Source organism: Lissotriton vulgaris, chromosome 5 (assembly GCF_964263255.1).
Source record: "Lissotriton vulgaris chromosome 5, aLisVul1.2, whole genome shotgun sequence".
Lineage (NCBI taxonomy): Eukaryota > Metazoa > Chordata > Amphibia > Caudata > Salamandridae > Lissotriton > Lissotriton vulgaris.
Window position 1 is genome coordinate 291,624,668 of NC_141693.1, and position 21,064 is coordinate 291,645,731.

The 21,064-nt window shown below is 45.1% G+C and overlaps 1 protein-coding gene across 1 annotated transcript; it reads right to left on the minus strand.

The window, feature by feature from the left end:
* Positions 1 to 2,786: 2,786 nt before the first annotated feature.
* B3GALT6 (beta-1,3-galactosyltransferase 6) lies at positions 2,787 to 4,067 on the minus strand. The gene has a single exon (XM_086921470.1). The coding sequence runs from the start codon at positions 3,935 to 3,937 to the stop codon at positions 2,930 to 2,932; it is 1,008 nt and encodes a 335-aa protein (XP_086777596.1). The 5' UTR covers positions 3,938 to 4,067; the 3' UTR covers positions 2,787 to 2,929.
* Positions 4,068 to 21,064: the final 16,997 nt, after the last annotated feature.

The following is a 21,064-nucleotide window of genomic DNA, read 5'->3' on the forward strand; positions in this document are numbered from 1 at the left end:
ACACACACACACACACACACACACACACACACACACACACACACACACACACACACACACACACACACATACACACACATACATACACGCACAATACACCACCTCCAAGATCCTAAACTTCACATCCCAGGTGTAAGTTGTTTCTTTGTACCGCGGTGCAGGCAGTAGGAGCTGATCTCGGAATCCATTGGTGGGCCTCCAAACCAGCGAGAGTTGAATCAGCAAGATCCAATGCCACATTATAGTGGAGGAAATAGATAATCAAAGATTATGCATTGGAAATAAATGCTGAATATTTGGAATACGGCGGCCCTAGAACCTGATGGTGATTTGAATTGCACCCGTTTGGAGAGCTGTTTTTTTTTTACACATTTCCCAAAAACAAAATAAAATCAAAAGCAAGAAATTGTTCAGTTTGTATAGCATGACTGGAAACTTGAAAATGCATAAAACAATTAAGTTAAGATCTCACATTTTATTTGACCCGCGTCAACATTTAGACTTTGAGTCTATTCTGCGGCACATTATTTGATGGTTAAAATTTAACATCAATATTTATTATCAAAGAGAGTTAATACTGGGTTGTGGGCAACGGAGAGTTTGCATTTAACACTCTACAGAACTTTTACAACATTTAGTAACTTATTTAAGAATCACATACACATCATGGCATCTACGCCTTATACATTATAAAACACACCTGAGTATTTACATATTTGTATAGTCAAATATTTTTACAAGATCGTCGGTGGTGTTTGGCTGCAGCAGATCTATCAAACTGATTGGATTGTACCTAGACAACCATATATATATATGTTCCACCAATACGCTCCAGCGCTTTTCAGGAGGGCTCACCGCGGCACTCAACCATCCGGCTTTCTTTTAGCACCCGAGCAGCTCCACCGCCTACCACCAACAGTTGTAAAAGAGTCCGACGCGCTGGAGCGTATTGGTGGAACATATATATATCTCCCAGTACTACTTGTGTCATTTCACAGACATTTTTCTTAAGTTCCATACATTATCTTAATATAAAAAGTTAATGGCAACTGCATTTGCCTGAGGACAAATTCTCAAATTAGATTTACAAAGTGAAACAAATGTGTCGTAAAAATGATAAGTCGAATGATTCTGCATTAGTCGACCAATGAATTCACTGGAGAGAAACTGAACTATGGCTTTTGTGCTTTAAAAGTAACATTGTCCTGTACTGTGGGTTTAACACAGCAAAGGGTATCAGTGTCCTAGGTCATTTACAGACCATTGACTAAAAGCAGGTGCTATAGGTGGAGTGGCACAGATGTGCAAAAGAACCAAGCATTGCAGTTTTCAAAGAAGGAACCTTCCATTTACTCTTTTCCCATCCCATTCATTGGCACTCCTTGCCTAGCAACTCGAAAACATTCTGCCACTCCATGATACTGCAATATACTTGAGCTTCTGATCCACACCTCAATTCTAAGTTAACACTGGTTTCAATCTCATCCTGTTCACAACATTGCCCAACTAGAGCACAACCATCAGCGATGTCCCATTCTTCGGTTAATCTGCCCTACCCTACAACCTAGTGCCATTCCCCTTTACCATGAACCTCTACATTGTCCTACTCGTCTCCTTTTAATGCCCTGAACTGCTACTTGATGCCATCCCACCATTTGTGCTTCAAAGTAGTTCCCATCTTACTCTTTTCTGCCACCTCTTTTCCTGTTGAAGACTGTCCCTACTAGAGGTAAAGCAAACACAAGATGACGGACGGAGTGCTAAAAACAGTCAACTGCTTGCCCAGGTCAGGCCAGAATGCTATTCCGCCTTGTTATGAACAGTACTGGCTTACATGTAACAGTCTGCCTACATTTAACCATCTTTTGTATGCACCTAAAATACAATGGGCAATAAAGGACTTATCCCTACAAGAATGCTCCTTACCTATTCAGGAGCCCGAAAGACAATATTTGGTAAAGCAAGTAAGGGTAAATATGTATGCATGTACAGATTTTTTTGTATAGCCTAAATCTAGCAGGAGAGCAATGGGCCAGTAAAATAGGCAGTAACCCTATGAGACCATTCAGGATCATGCAGATGAGGCAGAATGGAAGAAAGATTAGTGCGAGAAGAAAGCGAACGTCCTGAAGCATGATAAAGTGCAGGAGGTGGCGAAGGATTAGGTAATACTGAGATAAGTAAACGGAGATCATGATTTTCACTTTAGCTGAAAACTTACTGTGATATCAGCAAAACAAAAACACAATATTTCAAAGTAACATTTTAAAGACCGTTGTACACAAAAAAAATTAAAAACTCTTACGAAGTATTGCAGTATAGCGTTACTGTAGTGTTAGCAGATCCCTAATTTATAACACATATGTTCCAGTTTATCAAGATGCAAACATACCATTAAATATATACGTGCAAGGTCATTTTTACGAAAAAAGAAAACCTACTGCTGGAGGTGGCATCTCCAAAAAATATTATGAAACAGTTCTCTTCCTGGATTGCAGGTATCACAATAAACAGTGCATACTGACTTGTAGCTGCCATCGAAATATAAATACAGAAATTAGATGTATAGTCAGTATAAGCAAGTTGCTGGTTGGACAGCTTCAAGGTGCAATAATAAATATTTTGCAAACGCGCCCTGTGAGAGTGCCTGCACTGTCTCTTTTGTCCAGGTTTATGCACCTCCGAATCACAGATTCCAATATAATTCATACACAGCAGCAGTCAACTAATGCCACAATAAGGGAGAAGCAACAACAGCACCATTTTCGCTGCTGCTATATATCCATTTTATGTTCTTCGAGTAACTCGTGGTAGTGTGGAAATGAGGATGCAAAAGTAGGTTATATAAGCGAATTCAACCTTGGAATTTTTCAGAGTACCCTAGTTAAAGTTGAGTGAGGGGAAGATCAGAAAGTGGCTGTCGGGGAATTCAAGGAATACCATCCTTTCTCTGACAGCACTGCGAAGGTGGCACTTCCCAGTCGTACACATAGGAAAGTCTGTGTCGCACCTCCTCCTTGCATAGTCTTCCATCTTGCACCAGGCTGCGGTGCTTTTCCAGCATGTCTTCCAGGCTCTGCTTGTGGCTCACAAGGTACTGGTTGCTGCAACCGCGAGATTTGTACTCCGTGTCGAAGCGGGGATCGTGCACTCGCTTCAAATCCAGGGGCGCCAGCCACGCACCCAGAGAGACATCCTCATTCTGCCACAGGCCAAAGTAGTCATGATTCAGAGCCAGGTAGCGGACCAGGTCCCAAGAAAGCACATAGCCACCCCCAAGGGCATATGGCAAGTAATAGTCACACAGCACCCAAGCACTCTCCTTCCACTTTCCACCACCTTTCACCCGTCCTCGACCTGAGAAGAAACCCCAGTAGAGACGGTGCGGCTCCTGAGCCCGCAGTTCCTGCAGCATAACATCAAGTCGCGCAAATGTATCATCATCCGCTTTGAAGACATATTTGAAGTTCAGGTTCTTGTCGAGCCAAGTGTAGACTTGAAGGACTTTGGTGGTTAGGTTCTCGTAGGAGTCACGGAGTTCTGGAAGGAGCAGGAGATCCCCATGCTGCAGTTGTTCTTCTTCCAGCTGCCGGCGGTCCTCTACTGACAGCCCTGCTGTGCCAATAGCAAAACGTCTCCACACATCAGGTGGTCCAGGAGCAGAGGATGTTGAAAGCCAGGTGCTGCGGATAACACCACGGCGTTCAGCATATTTGGGTCCACTGGCAATGACCACAGCCAGGAAGGCGGACTGCAGAGAAAGAGGGTGATGGCCGCCGCCATCGCGATGGTGAGCAGAAATACGATTAGGACTTCCTGGCCCAGTCAGATCTTCTGATGCACACTTTGCAAGGTATAGCAAAGCGGTCACAAATACAGCTACAGCACCCAGAGCTAATGTAGTTTTGTGGCGACAGAAAAAACGTAGGAAATTCATGGTTGACTTATTCTTTAGGTTACCCACGTGCTAGTGCAAATGCGGATGCTTTTCAATTATGACTGCAAAGTCCTTCAATAAGATCCAAGTCTCCGAGTGATACACCCCAATGCACAAGCAACACGCACACTTTTTTAATAAAAAACATTTGTTCATTTCATGGATGTCATGGTAAAAAAACACAGCGCAGTTGTCATGCAAAAAGCTACAAATTCCCCCAATACTGACATTTACTATATGTTGCCATATTTTATCCAAAAACAGGTCAGAATGTCATTAAAACACTCAGCAAGTATGTTCCTCTAGCGTTTCCCATGTTAATGTTTTATGAGGGATGGGGTTGGATTCAGCTGTATTTTGTACTGAACCCCCCTTTGTTTCTGGACACTCGACTCAGGATGTTTTGGAGAACTGCAAGATAAAAATAAAGTAATAATTAGCAGAAAAAATATTCTACGCAATCTTTTACCACATTCAACTGTTCAGAGTATTTTTTTTATATATTTTTACTAAACAGGCTCACAATATCTCTTGCAATGCATTACAAGCACACATAATTTACTGTTTCAATACAATGGTGTCATTATAGCCAGCACCACCTTTAAAGTACACATTTAAAGTACACCCCAGTTTTGTCAGGTTATCACATCCTTAGCAATGGTTAGTACAAACCGTTTAAACTTGGGATTGCCTCTATACACAGATTTCGCCTATTCCCACCGACTCGCACCCTAGCACTATCCCTTTTAAGTTTCTATATGTCTGCCAGGGGGGACCATATTTTATCAATTTTTTTCTTACATTCCCTGCTATCTTAGATCACCTTTTCCTCCTGGTAGCACCAGTCAAGGTCTGCCTCCCATTCAGTCACATTTGGGGAGACGTATGGCCCCCATTTACATGCTATGTTACGCTTGGCCACTCGTGTGCCTAGGCCAGTCTTCTTCATCCATGATCATCAGTAGGAGACCCTTGGCTTCCATAGGTATTTCTAATCCCGTTACCCTTGACATTATCACCACCGCCCCCTGCCAATAGAGCGTGACCACTGGGCATTCCCAAAGTATATGAAAGAATGATCCCTCAGCTTGGCATCCTCTTATGCAGTCTACTGCCTGTACTTTGCCCTATTTGTATAGTAGTGTGCGAGGATAGTACGAGCGATGCAGAATTCTGAGCTGTATCAGCCTAAATCCAGACCTGATCACTATTTCTCTAGGCCCCTGCAACACCTCGGTCCACTCTTCATCTTCAAGAGTGCCCACATCTGACTCCTAAAGCTGCACGCAGGAGTGTTAGGGAAATCCAGCGTATTATAGATTCATTTTTTATATATTATCGCAATTGCCTTGTCCAGTATGGGATCTGCCAGTAGACCATCCCCTAGGGGGGAGGGTAGTCCGAGATAGTCTCTCCTTTTTTTAAATGTCTGTGTAGGGCGTGTGTAATTTGCATATAGGGAAAGGCCTGGGCAGGCGTAAGCTGAAATTCGGTTTGTAAGTCTTCAAACTATAGCATTGCTGTACCCCTCCATATGTTGCCGAGATGATCGATACCCAAGGATCTCCATCCCGCAAACCCCTCCAGGCCGCCCACCTCCCCCAGCAGGTCGCCCACCCACAGCGGTGTCATCGCCGTCTGTAGTTTTTCCCTCTCATTCCCCGTGACTATCAGTTTTTCCCTCCAAATGTCTCCATTGCTCTGTCCTAAGACCCGTATGTTAAGCAGTGCACCCCCAGCGACCATTTTGTGTTAACAAGTCAGTGAAACCTGCCCCACCTTCCCCCATGAGACTGCATTTATCTGCTGTAAGAGGTTTAAACTGTGTTTAATAGGGACTGTGCACTTTGTTTTTTGGCCAGGAGAGGGAGTAAAATTTTATACAAATAGTGTTGGTAGAGGACAGGTTTGTTGGGGCCTTACCAAAGTGTGGATTGAGCTTTTCTGTCTCCTAGGAGATCTGTGAATAGAGCAGATCCCCAGTCCCAGCCCCACCCCCGGGCCAGCAGACCTAGGACTGCTATTGGTTTTCCCCAGCTCCAAGCAACTCTGGGCCCTCCTCTCATACCTGCCCAGGCTCCTTAAGGCTTTGCTGGGTTCACCCCAAATCATTCTCCTCCATCTTGTGAGTTACAGCCTACCTGTGCCCCAGATTGCAGTGAGCAGAGTCCAGGAAGTGGTAAGGAGGCAGACTAGGGCTGTCTCTTTCTAAAAAAACTTTGAAAAACAATTTTCCCTACCTGTGATTGCATCATCTTATTTTTTTTCTTTTTAAATTTCTTTAACTGTCTTTGCTTGTGGCTGTTACAGTTTAAAACTAGTTTTAACCCTGTAAGTGATTGCATAATTTATCCCATGTTTTTGTGTTTAAACTTGTGTTTTTTCCTGCCTGTGACTGCTTCCATTTAACCTGTTGAATTGTGGGATTTGCAGTCCAAAATCTGTAGCTTTTCCGTCTCATTCCCCGTGACTATCAGTGTTTCCCTCCAAATGTCTCCTTGCTCTGTGCTAAGACCTGTATGTTAAGCAGTGCACCCCCAGCGACCACATTGTGTTAACAAGTCAGTGTAACCAGCCCCCCCGAGACAGCAGTAATCTGCTGTAAGCTGTTTAAACTGTGTTTTTTAGGGACTGTGCACTTTGTTTTTTGGCCAGGAGAGGGAGTAAAGGTTTATACAAATTGTGTTGTTAGAGGACAAGTTTGCTGGGGCCTTACCTGCAGAAGTCCAAAGTGTGAATTGAGCCGGTCTGTCTCCAAGGAGATTTCCGAATAGAGGAGCCGCTTCCAACTCCCTGGCCAGCTAACCTTGTCTGAGGTAGCTCGGACCTTATATCGTCTGATATTGTTTGGTACATGTGTAAACTGATTGGTGGTTGTATCTGATGTTTTTATTGGATTAGGGTTAGTGTCCTCATTGGTTGGATTAGGGTTAGTGTCCTCGTTGGTTGGGTATTTGAGGGTTCTGATTGGTTTCCGGGTCTGTGATTCAATCAATGTAGGGTTGGGACTAGGGCTGGGGTTAGGGTTTCATTTGGAAGTAGAGACTAGGGCTTCCTGTGTTATTGGTTGTTGGGACTAGGGTGGGACATGGGTTAGGCCTTTAATTGGAAGTAGCGATTAGGGCTTCTGGTGCGATTGGTTGCTGGACTAGGTGTGGGACTAAAAGTAGGGTTTGGCTTTCTATTGAAAGTAGGGACTAGGGGTTCCTGTGCATTGGTTGCTTGGACTAGGGTTGAGACTACTGGTAGGGCTAGGGCCTCTATTGGATGTAGAGATCAGGGTTTTTTTTAACTGATTTGATACTTGGACTAGGGCTAAGATTGGCTCTAAGGTCCTCATCTCCTATTGGTTCTAGATGTTAGGGCTAGTGCTGTGATTGGATAGTGTTAGGGTTCCCACTGGCTGATGGGGTCACCTGACTACTAGGGCGATAAACGGCCAAGGCGTAGGGCATCTCATCCCAGGCGTCGAGGCTAAGGGTGGAGAGGACAAGGGTGAATGCCTGTTTGAGCCTGTTCAAGACTGGTAGGGACCTGAGCCAGAAATGCTGCCCATTTTCCCATTCATTAATACCCACCCTATGTATTTGTCCCTCTGTATATAAGCATTTATTTTCACTATAGATATGTGCATATCTTTGTGTATTGCTTTGCATAAACATGTACAATAATTATGTTGTTATAAAAAAAAAATCATCTTTGGTCTACATGAACTTGCTTCCATTGTGCATCTATGTAGCTCCATGTATTTGTATCTGTGTGTCTGTTACTTTTCTCCTGAAAAAGCATATCCAATGCACTGCCTTATTTCTCATCTGCTACCTCTATCAATATCTTTAATATGCATATACTTAGCTCTTTTATGTGTCTATATACTTTCAATGTATTTATGGATCTATATATTTATCACTTTCTTCTAAATTGGCATTTCCAATGCACCACCCTATTTCTCAGCCTATACTTCTCTCAATATATCTTCTAGCCCAACTTTCTGAATCATCTCAAACGTCGTTCTACTACTCTTTCAAATTCACTACCCTATCTCTCACCCTATACATCTATCATTATACCCTCTACACCCACTCTCTCATTTAGCCCAAACCCCATACTACTATGTTCCCCAAAATAACCCTTTCTTGACTCTCTCCTACTCTTCCCCTCGTTGGATCATTTGACTCCTCTTTTACTATACCGATCCCCCAAAACAAACCTTTCTAAACTCTTCCCTCTGACTCTTCCCCTCCAAAAATCCTTTTTACTCATTCAAAAGCCTCCTCCTACTGCTATGACCTCAAAAAAGAAATCCTTCACTCTTCTATTCCTCCACTATCTTTTTCAATCAAAATAACAGACTAGCATGTTCACTTCTCTAATTCTATATTCCACTATACTAATTCACCACTAATCATTTATAGGTTCCAGAGTAGCGTGCTACTCGCCAACAAAGCGTTTCAACACCTCATCCGGGTTACAAGCGCTATATAAATCCAAACATTTTTCCTTTTTTACTCCTCCCCAACCCTTCTCAATCCAAATAACTGACTAACATATCCACCACTCAAATTACTTCATATTTCACTAAACTAATTTTCAACACTAATCCTTTATGGGTTCCGGAGTAGCCTGCTACTCGCCAGAAAAGCGCTTCAACACCCCATCAGGGGTTACAGGCGCTATATGAATGCAAACCTTTCTTTCTACTCTATCCCTCTGCTATCCTGCTCACTCCAAATAACTGACTAATATCCACCACTCAAATAACTTTCATATTTCGCCCTACTAATTCACCACTAATCCTTTATCAGGGGTGTGGAATTTATCGAAATATGTACTTGTCCATGGGACAAGAAGCTTCATAAATCTACTTGTCCTGTAACAAAATCCACTTGTCCCTTTGGTACCATGTAGTGCACTGTCAAATAATGGCTGCAATCTCTTTGTAGAAGAGCCCTGATAATAGCTTCTCTGGTCATGTCAGGCTAATACTATAGAAGGATTTGAATTTTGGAGGTTTTCACCAGCTCTTCTCTAATCTTTTCCCATACTGAGAAAGGTCGGAAATTTACCCCTGACAACAGCAGGAGTAAAGTTTCTTCCAGGGCTGGGAAAAATGTGGTTGGAGAAAAAGTGAACTTGTAAACACTCAACAGATTTCCGCTGGGGCATATTCATATTTGCTCATGCTAAGATGCAATTCACAAATATTTTTTAGGACTACGGTTTTCTGGCCTACTTAAAGAAATTCATGTGAATTCATGAAAAACGTAAATCTCCTTTAATACAAGGACATATATCATGGGTGCACTTTCGTGACTTTAACATTTGAGCCCCTAATGAAATTTGAGTTAACCAAGACCTTTTTGTTTTTATTGAAATGCTATCTCTTCCTATCTGTGAGCTGGCTTCATTGTGTGTGACAGCATTCTGCTCTTTTACAAAGTAGTTTTGTTCAGTGCTGGGAATTTCTATGGCAATGTGGCTTTTATGACACCAAATACTAGCTGTCTAGTAAGAACTCGCTGGCAAACAGCACCACGCCTACCTGATAATCCCAAGGTAGAGAAAGGAGCACAATGTAGGCCAAGTGAGTAACCAGAACATTTAAATACCCCCCACGTTGATTCAAAGTTCTTATGACACCAAGCAAGCGAAAAAAGTAATTGCAATCCTCTCCACAATAGCTCTCTTGTCTCTTCCATCTAAGCATCTATCCATTCATCCTTTCACCCACTGATATCTAGCATTTCACCTTTACATTGGCACCCATTCATTCTTTAATCCATTACCTTTCACTAATCTGTTCATCCATCTGTTCATCTGTCTCTCGATCCATTCATCCATATCCAAACCTACCCATTCATCTCCAAACCTATCCATTTCAACCATCCATCCATCCTTTCGCTCATCCATACACCCTCCCTTTCACTACATCTATATACCCTTCCATTCACTTCATATATCCACCCTCCCTTTCACTCATCCTTCCACCCACCCTTCGACCCATCCATCAATCCATCCATTTATCATTTACATTCATCCATCCTTTCGCTCTCTAATCCTTACACCCTGTAACCCATCCACCCTTTCCTTTATTATAACATCCTTTGTCCATCCACCATCCCGGTCACTCATTTATCCATCCACCCATCTAGCCAGCCACACTTCTACTCACTCATCCTTTCACCCACACATCCATTCATCCTTTCAAATTAATTACAAGTCTTTGTCTGCCGAGCTGCAGACAGAAGAGGCCCATCAAGAGCTCCACCACCTCTACTGTAGCTGCTAAAGCCTATCCTGCCATCTCCAAACCTATCGATCCAACTGATCCATCCCGCCTTCCTTTCACTCATCCATCCTTTTGCTCATCCATCCATCCTTTCACCCCACACATCCTCCTTTTCACTCATATTCATCCATCCTTTCACTTATCCCTCCATCCATCCACCCCATCCATCCTCCTTTTCACTCATCTATCCACCTACCCTTTCACTTCATCCATTTATGCTTTCGCTCATCCATCCACCCATCCATCTTTCGTTTCGCTCATATATCCATCCACCCTTTCACTAATCCCTCCATCCACCTTTACACTCAACTCTCCACCCACCAAGCCATCCGTCAACCCGTCCACCCAGCCACCCACCCATCCATCCATCCATCACCCAGTCAGCTATCTATTTATCTACTCTCTCACCCATTAATCCACCCTTTCAGTAAGTCGTCCATCCTTTCACTCAATCCACTTTCAACCTATCCATCCACTCGCCCATCCCTTCATTCACCCTTGCTCTTTTCTTCCCATTCTCACACATCCATCCTTACATCCATCCACTCATTCATCCATCTATCCATTCACCCTTTCACTCCACTCATTCATCCATCCATCCAGCCTTTCACTCATTCATCCATGCATCCACCGATTCACCCTTTCACTCATTAATGTATGCATCTATCATCCACTCTTGCACGTATTCATCCATGCATCTATACATCTACCCTTTCACGTATTCATACATGCACCTATCCATCCACTCATTCATCCATGCACCTATCCATCCACCCTTTCACTCATTCATCCATTTATGGATTTAAAAATCAACCCTTACACTCCACTCATTCATCCATCCATCCAGCCTTTCACTCATTCATCCATGCATCTATCCATTCACCCATTCACTCATTAATGTATGCATCTATCATCCACTTTTGCACGTATTCATCCATGCATTTATACATCCACCCTTTCAGTTATTCATACATGCATCTATCCATTCACCCTTTCACTCATTAATGTATGCATCTATCATCCACTTTTGCACGTATTCATCCATGCATTTATACATCCACCCTTTCAGTTATTCATACATGCATCTATCCATTCACCCTTTCACTCATTAATTTATGCATCTATCATCCACTCTTGCACGTATTCATCCATGCATCTGTATATCCACCCTTTCACTCATTCATCCATGCATCTATTCATCCACCCTTTCACTCACTCACCCTTTCAAGTCCATTATGGGCCTTTGTCTGCGGACCAGCAGACTGAAGAGGCCCATCAAAAAGTTCACAGCTGCTGTAGTTTCTACAGCAGTGTGTTCACAATGCCCCTGGTGCAGGCACAAAGTGACATGAGAGGCCTAGTGCAAGGACAGAATTGGGGGTGGCCTTAAGCCTGCATGAAAGCCCATGGGGAAACTAATGAGCTTTAATGTAAGCCCTCGATGTGTAAGATATGAGAGGCCAAGGGGAGCGGGTCAGAGATGTCGGAGAGGGCGGCTAAGGGGGGTGGGGTGGGGTGAGCAGGTTCAGGCACCGGGTGCCGGGTGTAACATAAGGTGTACAGGAAAGGCAAAGTGCAAAGGAGGGAGAAGGGAAAACAAAGTGAGTTAAAGATGAGGCCCAGGAATGGAGCAGAGAATACAAGGCAGGGGTCATACAGTTCAAGTCAGAGCAAGGGGCCAAGAGGCAGATAAGGCAGCCTCTTACATGGGGCCTGGAATCTGCACGAGCTATTTCCAACTTCGAGCTCTGCTTTATCATTTTGTTGTTCTGTTCTGGGGAAGTGAAAGTGCAGGCCCCAGCTTTTGCATTTACCCTTTCACTGCCAATAAACTGCTCAGAGCATCTTATTAACTGGCTGTGACCTACAGGGTTGAACAGCTGTGTATCGGATTACCATAAAACTGTCTACTTGTCCTTTGGACAAAATACAAATTAAAACCTCTTGCCCTCGTAAGAAATCTAGATGTCTCGGGCGTCGGGAGATAGGAATTCCCCACCCCTGCTTTATGGGTTTCCGGAGTAGCGTGCTACTCGCCAAAATGTGGAAGAGGTGTGGCCAGAGCGACTGACTCTGGAACCCGGGGCTCACGGTTCGATCCCCGGGGCCGGCGACAGATCAGCCCAGTACCATGTGACTCTGGGCAATAGCTCACTTAATCTTCCCGAGGGCCCCCAGCGCCTTGACACCTTCGGGTAATTGTTTGCGCTTTACAAATACTGGACATTTAAATACTGGACAAAATAAGTGCTTTAACACTCCATCAGGGGTTAGAAGCGCTACATAAATACATACCTTCTTTCCTCTTCTATCCTTCTACTACCCTTCCGAATCCAAATAACCGACTCACATATCCACCACTTAAAATGTACTTGCATGTTTCACTATACTAATTCAACACTAATCCTCTATGGGTCCCGGAGTAGCGTGCTACTCGTCGAAAAAGCGCTTTGCCGCCTCGTCAGGGGTAGAAAGCATTAAACAAAAACAATTAAAATACAATACAATACAATCTAAACCAAGAGTAACCCTCACAGTTCGGTGGTTCATAGGAGAGGCATACAAGCAGCGGAGCTTGGAACTTTAAGCGCCGTAGCTCTTTTATGTAGCTTCCTGAGAGGTATAATGTATTCACCCCGTTGTAGGGTCGGATGAGATATCCATAGGAACTGCAGAAAAATACTCATGCTTAATGTTGACGTCCCTATATGCTTTTAAACAAGCATTAAACAGCGTGGGTGACAGGAGGGGGAGTGAGAGCAGCCACGAACAAGCAATAAACAGCGCTAAACAAGCAGGAGGGGTTTGGTGCACGGAACAAGCGCCCTCTGAAGTGTCTGACATTTGATCTTGGTCTTTATCTGCTCCGTAAATGTGTCGAGATAAGAGCACAAGAGAAGCAGGAAAAAAAGAAAAAGGTTGTGTGTTTGTAAACTTAAGCCATCAGCTGAGCGTGAGCTGATGCAAACTAAAAGAAAAGTGCACCGAAAGTAAATTAAATGCCCAGAAGAGTAACACAACATGTAATAAAACCAGTGTCCATGGGAAAGGGTAAAACAACAAAAGGCAGGACAAATGTAACCAAATCACCACTTAAAAGCAAGGATTTCTGACACACAAGAACAAATGTAAAATGGTGGGCATGCATGAAGCTCATAGACCAGATTTAGCATGTCTCGAAAGAGACACAGCATGCGCTGTCTAGGCTTGACCTAAAACAAGCATTTGCAATGCAATAGGTCTCGCAGCTACGCATGTTTAAGCTATTGGCATTGCAAAGAACAATGACTTTTATTTAAGTTTTTAAAAAGAAAACAAAAATCAAAGGCATTGTTATTTACAATGTCAATAGCTTAAACTCGCATAACTGCGAGACCTATTGCATTTTTTTTTAGTTTTACTCATTGTACCATCAAGGTATATTCATTAAATAAAATGTATCCGGGAACATGGAATGGCGGGACCCACAAGCCAGAAATCCCTCTTTGTAAGAAGATGCAAAGTGGATGATGGTTTGATATGGCAACCTAGAATTCTCACAAATGTTCCATGCTTCTGCAAGCACGTGTGCATGGGCCTATCATTTCTTTACCCTGACCGTACAACCGTGGCAATGTCAACAGATAAAGGATGTCATTGCAGAACTTTTACTTCACTAGCCTGCTCTTCTAGCTTGGGGTGGGTGCGGGCTTGAACAGCATGCAATATTCAGGCTGATTTATGAACTGCCAGTCATGTTACCTGCTGGATGTGGCGCTGAGTCACACGGGCAAACCCTCCAGGACGGCGGCACCCGGGGTCGGACTGGGATAGTAAATAGACCCGGCACCTAAATAAATGCGGACCATGCAAGTGTTACAATACACCTTCCTAATGGAGAATTAAAAAGTTTTTAAAAATGCATATGAAATGCAATAACGGTAGCGAATGGCAATGCAGCACTTTGCAGATGCTTCCTACTTAAACTAGCGAGACCTAACAAGACAGCGTGACGAAGCTTCAGAGAAGAAACTTCGTCACGACGGGCGTAATGCAGGCTACCATGTCCGAAGGGGCCGTTCCGAAAGCAGACAGGGCGGCAACAGAAAACCCTCCTTTCTAATGGGAAGCCAGCGTTTACCATGAACGCTACGCTACCCAATAGAAAGGAGGAGCGGGCTTAGGCTCCCTTTTTGTTTACAAGATCTCTCCGAGGGCGGGGCAGCTTTGCTGCTGCACCCACGTGAGACCTAAACAGCCCAATTGGCCATAAATCAGGCCCACACGCTGCTAAAAAAAAAAAAAAAAAAAAAAGGCCCACACACTGATAAATGAGACCAGCCTATTGAGCACTGCCTAATTGCCCTGTAGGCCGGTTCGACACTGGCAGCTGTTTCTCTGCTTTGAGTAAAACCAATTGCAATAAAGTGTCAATCGAGACATCTCACACAAGACATACAAATTACACACATTAACAAAATGCAAATATTGAAACGTCCCACATAAATAGGAAGAAAATAGGGATGGTCAGCCAGTCTCCCCCTACAGAAAAATAATTGATCTCATTTGATCTCAAAGTAATCACCCTATAAAGCCAATTAGTCTCATACTCTTTGGAAACAGAAAAGGCTGCTAAGCATGCTTTACCACTAGTCCTTGTGCAGAACGCCCAGGATGGACGTGGCAACCCACGTTTTCCATCTTCTTTTGTTGGTAGCCTCCGTGTAATGCATACAGGCCAACTCTCCAGATTCAGTTGGGAGTCTACAGATTTCAAAACTAGTATCCTGCCTTCCAATTCCTGCAAAAACCCAATTCTATTACAGGACCAGAGGTTTCGTATTATGCTTTCTCTTTCATTTATTGCCACTCACAGCAGCCAATGAAAACTTAGTATCCTCCTCTTTCTTTGCTGCTCATGCAGAAAGTTAAGAGTATTCTCGATTGTTTAATTGATTAAGTTTGTAAATTGCATATTGTGATTGAATTTCGGCAAGCTTCCACTTTGATTGACTAAGCGCGACTATCTGTTGCTTGCTTTGCCTGAAATTTTGGTTGTACATTTGCCTTTGTCTGTGAACTGTTTTAAATTAATCTATTTGTCTGTGCAGGCTTCCCGCTCTCTCCCGGCACGCTTCCGCATCCCCGCTACCATCGGGGACTGCGTTTTCATGCTCCGGTGCCTGATCTTGCACTAAAGCAGGTTTGAATTTCCCGCTTTATCCGGTCTTTAATTAGACTCCCGCTGGGATTATGGGCTGTACCGCACAGTCGACGGCAGTGATTCCTTTGTTTTAACGCGCTGAGGCTCCCCTCATGTGCCGATCACGTGTGGAGCCTTCACTTTTAGCTCAGGTTTTGACGTGCGTAGCCCAATTGGGCTATTTTCTAGTAGGATTGGGCTACACACGTCACTACTGCCCATTTTTCTAATGCAATTAGCTTATTCCCCTGTGTGACCCCACTGAGCAGCATCTTTACGCCTGGCTGGCAGGAATAACGCTCTGGGCCTGGAGGGTGCACACCCCCAAGAAAATTACTGCTCTTTGGCTCCACTACACCCTGAGGGCTGTAAAAACTGTGATACATCTACTGCTGAGGAGCTAGGTACCTGTTTTCTAGATTGTTGTGCTGAGGGTTGCCTCCCCCCCTTACTACTCTGGAAGAACTCACTCCATGAGCAAGAACATTTACAAATTTGGCCCCAAGATGGAGGATTGGGGGCTCTATGAAGAGGATGATACCTTATATGAAGAGGAAGTGGAAATCTCTCCCATAGAGGACGCGTTGTTGGGCCCTGGACGCCTCCGTCCAGGAGTCGGTCAACAAGGCCCTTGAAAAGACAGTCCCAGGGACTGTGCAGCAAGCACTTGCTACTGCACTGAAGCCAATCACGTAGCAATTAGAGAAGTTTGCGAAGCGTCGTGGTTTCACTGCTCCTGCAGGAACTCACAAGGATGCCCCAGCTTCGAAATCCCAATCTAATCCTTGGCCTCATTCTTCCGCTATGCTCTCATTGCCTGCACCTAGCACTGGTAAATCCAAGGCCCCAGATACAGACAGATACGGATACCACATCTACGGACACTCCAGATGAGTCTCCTCCCAAAAAGAGAACCAAGAAGTCCAAGAATGTGGAACCTCCACAACCAATCTCCACTCCCTTCAATTTCAATCCTGCCGATATAGTTATAGTTGAAGTTGGGGAAATTTATAAAGCGCGCGTTTTCCAAAAAGGTTTCATGGCGCTAAACGGGTTTGGCACAGAGCAGATAGCAGTTAGACCTCAAACGCTCTAGCAAATAGCCGAGTCTTCAAGCCTTTGCGGAACTCAGAATACGATTGCGAGAATCGAAGTGTGACTGGGAGGGCATTCCAGAACTTAGGGGCCAGGAAAGAAAAGCTTGATCCCCCATGTTTTATTTTTTTACAAAGCGTGGGACAACCAGAAAGTTTTTAGAAGAAGATCGTAGATTCCTGGGGGAAAATAGGTTAAGAGCCTGGATGCCACATATTGGGGAGCCAAGCCCGCCAAGCATTTAAAAATGAGACACCCAAGTTTGAATTGGCATCTATGAGCAACCGGCAACCAGTGCAGTTGCCATAGAAGCGGGAGGGCATGATGGAATCTGGACCTACTATAAATCAGCCTAGCAGCCTGATTTTGAATGAGCTGTAAATCGGCATAATTCATAAGCAGGAATGCCAATATATAGGGAATTGGCATAGTCAACCCTAGAAATAACAAGGGCGAGAGAATAGATTTAAAAGCATCGATGGTAAAAAACCAGGCGACCCTCCGCATGGTACGAAGACATAAGAAGCAGGAGGAGACAATCATGCTAATTTGGGTGTGCATCGAGAGATCGTTGCTGATTTTAATGCCCAAACTTTTCACAGATTTAGCCACAGAAGGGGCTGGTCCAAGAGAGGGGGGCCAGAAGGTAGAACACCAAGGATTGGGGGAGCCTCCGATCAGGACTAACTCCATCTTTTCAGGATTCAATTTCAGGTGATTCATGTTCATCCAATCCTGGATGAAGGTCATGGTATTCTGAAAAAAGAAAATAGAATCAGAAGAGGAAGAAAGGGTAAATATAAGTTGAAGGTCATCTGCATAGTTATACACTGTGACCTTCAGGTGACGTAAGGCAAAAAGTAAAGGAAAGATATAATGATTAAATAGGAGGGGGGATAGGGCAGAGCCCTGGGAGACACCACAGGTTACCGCCCGTGGACTTGAGGAAAAGGGGGAGAACTGGACCGCCTGTTGGCGGTTCTACAAAAAAGAAGAGACCCAACTCAAGGCCACATTCGAAATGCCAGCACCTCTGACACGGTCGCCCAAGAGAGAATGGTCGAACGTGTCAAAAGCGGCAGATAGATCCAACAGTATCAGTATTAGGGCGAAAACCAGCCTGATAGGGATCCAGATAATTAGAGCACTCAATGAAAGGGCTCAGACAATGGGTAACATGTCTCTCCAAGACCTTGTCCAGAAATGGAAGCAGGGAAATGGGGCGGAAGTTAGAGAGACATGAAGGGTCAGCCCCCACCTTCTTCAATACTGGAACGATCTTAGCCGACTTGAAGAGGTTAGGGACGACACCCAAGGCCAGAGATTCATTGAGGAGGGCAAGAGGTGGATCAGAGCAAGCTGAGAAAATCTCCCGAAGAATATGTGACGGGCAGCTGTCAGTTGGGGAGCCAGATTTCGTGGCGCTCACCAAACTGAGAAAGTTCTCCGTCGAGATAGGAGGGAAATGCGTGAAAGAGTGAGGATGATCAAAAAAAGGGGGAGGAGAAGATATGTGAATTTTAATTGTAGAAATTTTTGTGAAGAAAAAATCATGCAGTGAATCACATAAGTCCTGAGACGGGAGAGGTTTAACAGTTACTCGGTCAAGTTTAGATAAACTATTAAGAATAGAAAAAATCTCCTTAGATTTGTTGGGGGGAGGATAGAATCAATCCAGAAAAATATTGTGTTTTAGCTGCAATGATTTAATTTTTATATTCCCTAAGGGTGGCGGAATAGATAGTTTTATCGAATGGGTCATAGCCTCGATGCCACTTACGCTCTGCCCGTCTGAGCTGAAGTTTCTTCACTTGTAGGGAGGTAGAAAACCATCTTTGTGCATCGTGTGAATGCTTACATCGGATTGATCTCCAAGGGACCAATTTGTCACAGGATGAAGTAAGCCAGGTGTTAATGGCCAAGGCCTGATCGTGGAGAGAGGATTCTGAGCTGACTCCTCTAAGCAAACTAGAAGAATGGAGCGAGGCACACAGGGAAGTAATATTAACACGCCCCCAGTTCCTCACTTTAGCATGCGTGGGTAGAGGGATGCTTGTTGTAGGTTTTAATGATAGAGCAAAGGAAACCAAAAAGTGGTCAGACCACAGGCAAGGGAGAACCGAAATTAAAGAAATGTCCAAGTTAGCAGACCAAATTTGGTCCAGAATATGGCCAGACTTGTGTGTGGGTGACTCAACCAATTGTGTCAAATTCATATGAGTGAGTAAATCAGAGAATTCCTTGGAGTGAGAATCCTCCAAGGGATCCCCAGGCCAGTAATTAAAATCACCTAAGATCACAATACGAGCATTGTTTACTGTTAGGTTAGCAAGGATCTCCCCAACCAAAATCGAAAAGGTGGGCATAGACGGGGGGGGGGGGGGGGGGGCGATAAACAAGACACAAACCAACGGCGGAGAGACCGACAGTCTTCATAACCAGGTAGTCTACTGCCGGGGAGGGCAATAAGGTGAATGCCCATCTAGAGTGAATGATAGCCGCCACCCCTCCCCCATTCTTACCAGATGTTCGGTCAGAATGTAATAATTATCGGGATGGCCGCTAGGATGTCAGGGGAAGATGCAGGAGTGAGCCAAGTTTCGGTGAGAAATAGGCAGTCAGGCTGGATCTGGTCGAGATAGCTAAACGTCTTAAGTTGATGTTTAGCTAGTGATCGAGTGTTAAGCAGACATGTCGAGGAGGCCACAGAGGGGCAAACCGGGGGAGGGACTGTAGATCTAGTTTCACTGTCTATAGGGACGGTGGCCTCAGCTGGATTTCTTTCGCCCGGAGTGCTTCTCCACGGCTTCTCCTACCCCACACAGCCGTTGGAAGCGCGCCACCTTGTCCGGGTGCTGCAAGTCCTCGTAGAGTTGCCGCAGCCTCTTCAGCGTCCCCATGTTTCAAATCACGGGGCCCGGGCTCGGCGCCGCAACTGATAGCGGCTATCTCCCCTCCGGCTGAGCCTGTATCCGGCTGCAGGGGAAGGCTGAGCCGGGACCGCCCAGCACCTGGAGGCAGTCAGCGCTGCTCGGCCTCCGCCTCTGAGAGGAGGAGCCGCGATACGACGGAATACAGGGCACTCGAGAGCAGCAGCGCAGGCCTTGCGTTACAACTGCTGACTGACTGGGAAACTCGTGAGCCGAAGCGGAAATCTGAGCCAAAGTCAACCACGTACACACCACTCCCAGCAGGCTCCGAGGAGCAGCGCTCAGGGAACCAAGCCACACCTGCAAAATGTGAGAACCCACCCTACTGACAGGCGCGAGACAGGGGCCAGTCAGCCACACAGCAGACACTCTTCGCCGCCAGAGGGAAGCTTCTGTGACAGCAGTCACGAGACCGACCGAGTGCTTCCTCCTGGTCAGCACGAAGGCGGCTTCCTGTCGCCCATTAGAGAACCCCCTCAGTTTCAAAGGCTTCTTGTGCAACCGTAATTAAACGAAGAGCAGATAGAAGATGTGTTGTAATGGCTACAGCGGCAGACTTAGAAGCTGGGGGTGTAGTTTTGGCGGGAGGCTCAGGCTACCTGTGATTCTGGGCAAATCACTTAAATCTCTCCGCGCCTAAAATGAAACATGTCCCTGTCCGTCTGTAATGCAATTGGTTGCTGCTAATTGCAAAGGGCTTCGATACCCTGGGTCGAGTTCGTGCTATAAGAACAAACGTGTGAAGCGGCGGCGGCAGGGGGTGTGGGGGTCTCTGTATGTGTGTGTGTGCGTGTGTGTAGGTGTGCTTGTGTGTGTGCGCATGCGTAAGGAGGAGGTGTGGCTGTGTGGTACAGCTTTCCAGGAGAGGAGACAGGAGCTGGGCACAGCGAGCGCGTTCGCGTGCGCGTGGCCCGCTCAATTCCGAGCGCGCGGCCAGCTCCTGTCCCCTCTCCTGGGAAGCAGAGTCGCTCACAATAGGTCTCTGGCGAGACAGCGCTTTCGCGCGGTTCAACGCCAGGAGAACTAAAAATGAATAAATGTACAGGTTTTGAGAGATGGTCGGGTGTGCACGCATATTTACCACTGTGCTGTGATAGCGCACATTCACACGGCCCTCAGGTGACACCAGGGACAGAGTTTTAATTGAAAGAGTCTCCTACTGTTCTGCCTGACTTAAACAGTCAACATAGCAGGATTTATTGGGCGGGGGGGGGGGGCATAATCAACCACTGTAGAGCCCATCAACACAAATGTCCCCCTGCAACACACCCCAGCATGGCCAAGGAAGTCTTTAATTTTTATGCTACTGAGGTGTGTTCACACACCTATGTAGCGTGAAAATCAAAGCCTTGTTTGGCCTTGGTGTGGTGTGTTCCATATGGCTATCCTGAACACAAACACATATATAGGAGAGAATGTGGTCCATCGGCTTAAATTACCGACTCTAGCGCTGGAAATCAGGGTTCAAGCTTCGAGGTCGCGTCCACATCAAGGGATTCTGGGCAAATCACAATCTCCTCGTGCCTGAATGTGTAATGTAAATACGGTGCTCATGTAAAGCACTCCAATACCTTCGGGTCGAGTTTGCGCTCTATAAATATGCATTAAAATGTATATATATATAGATCTGG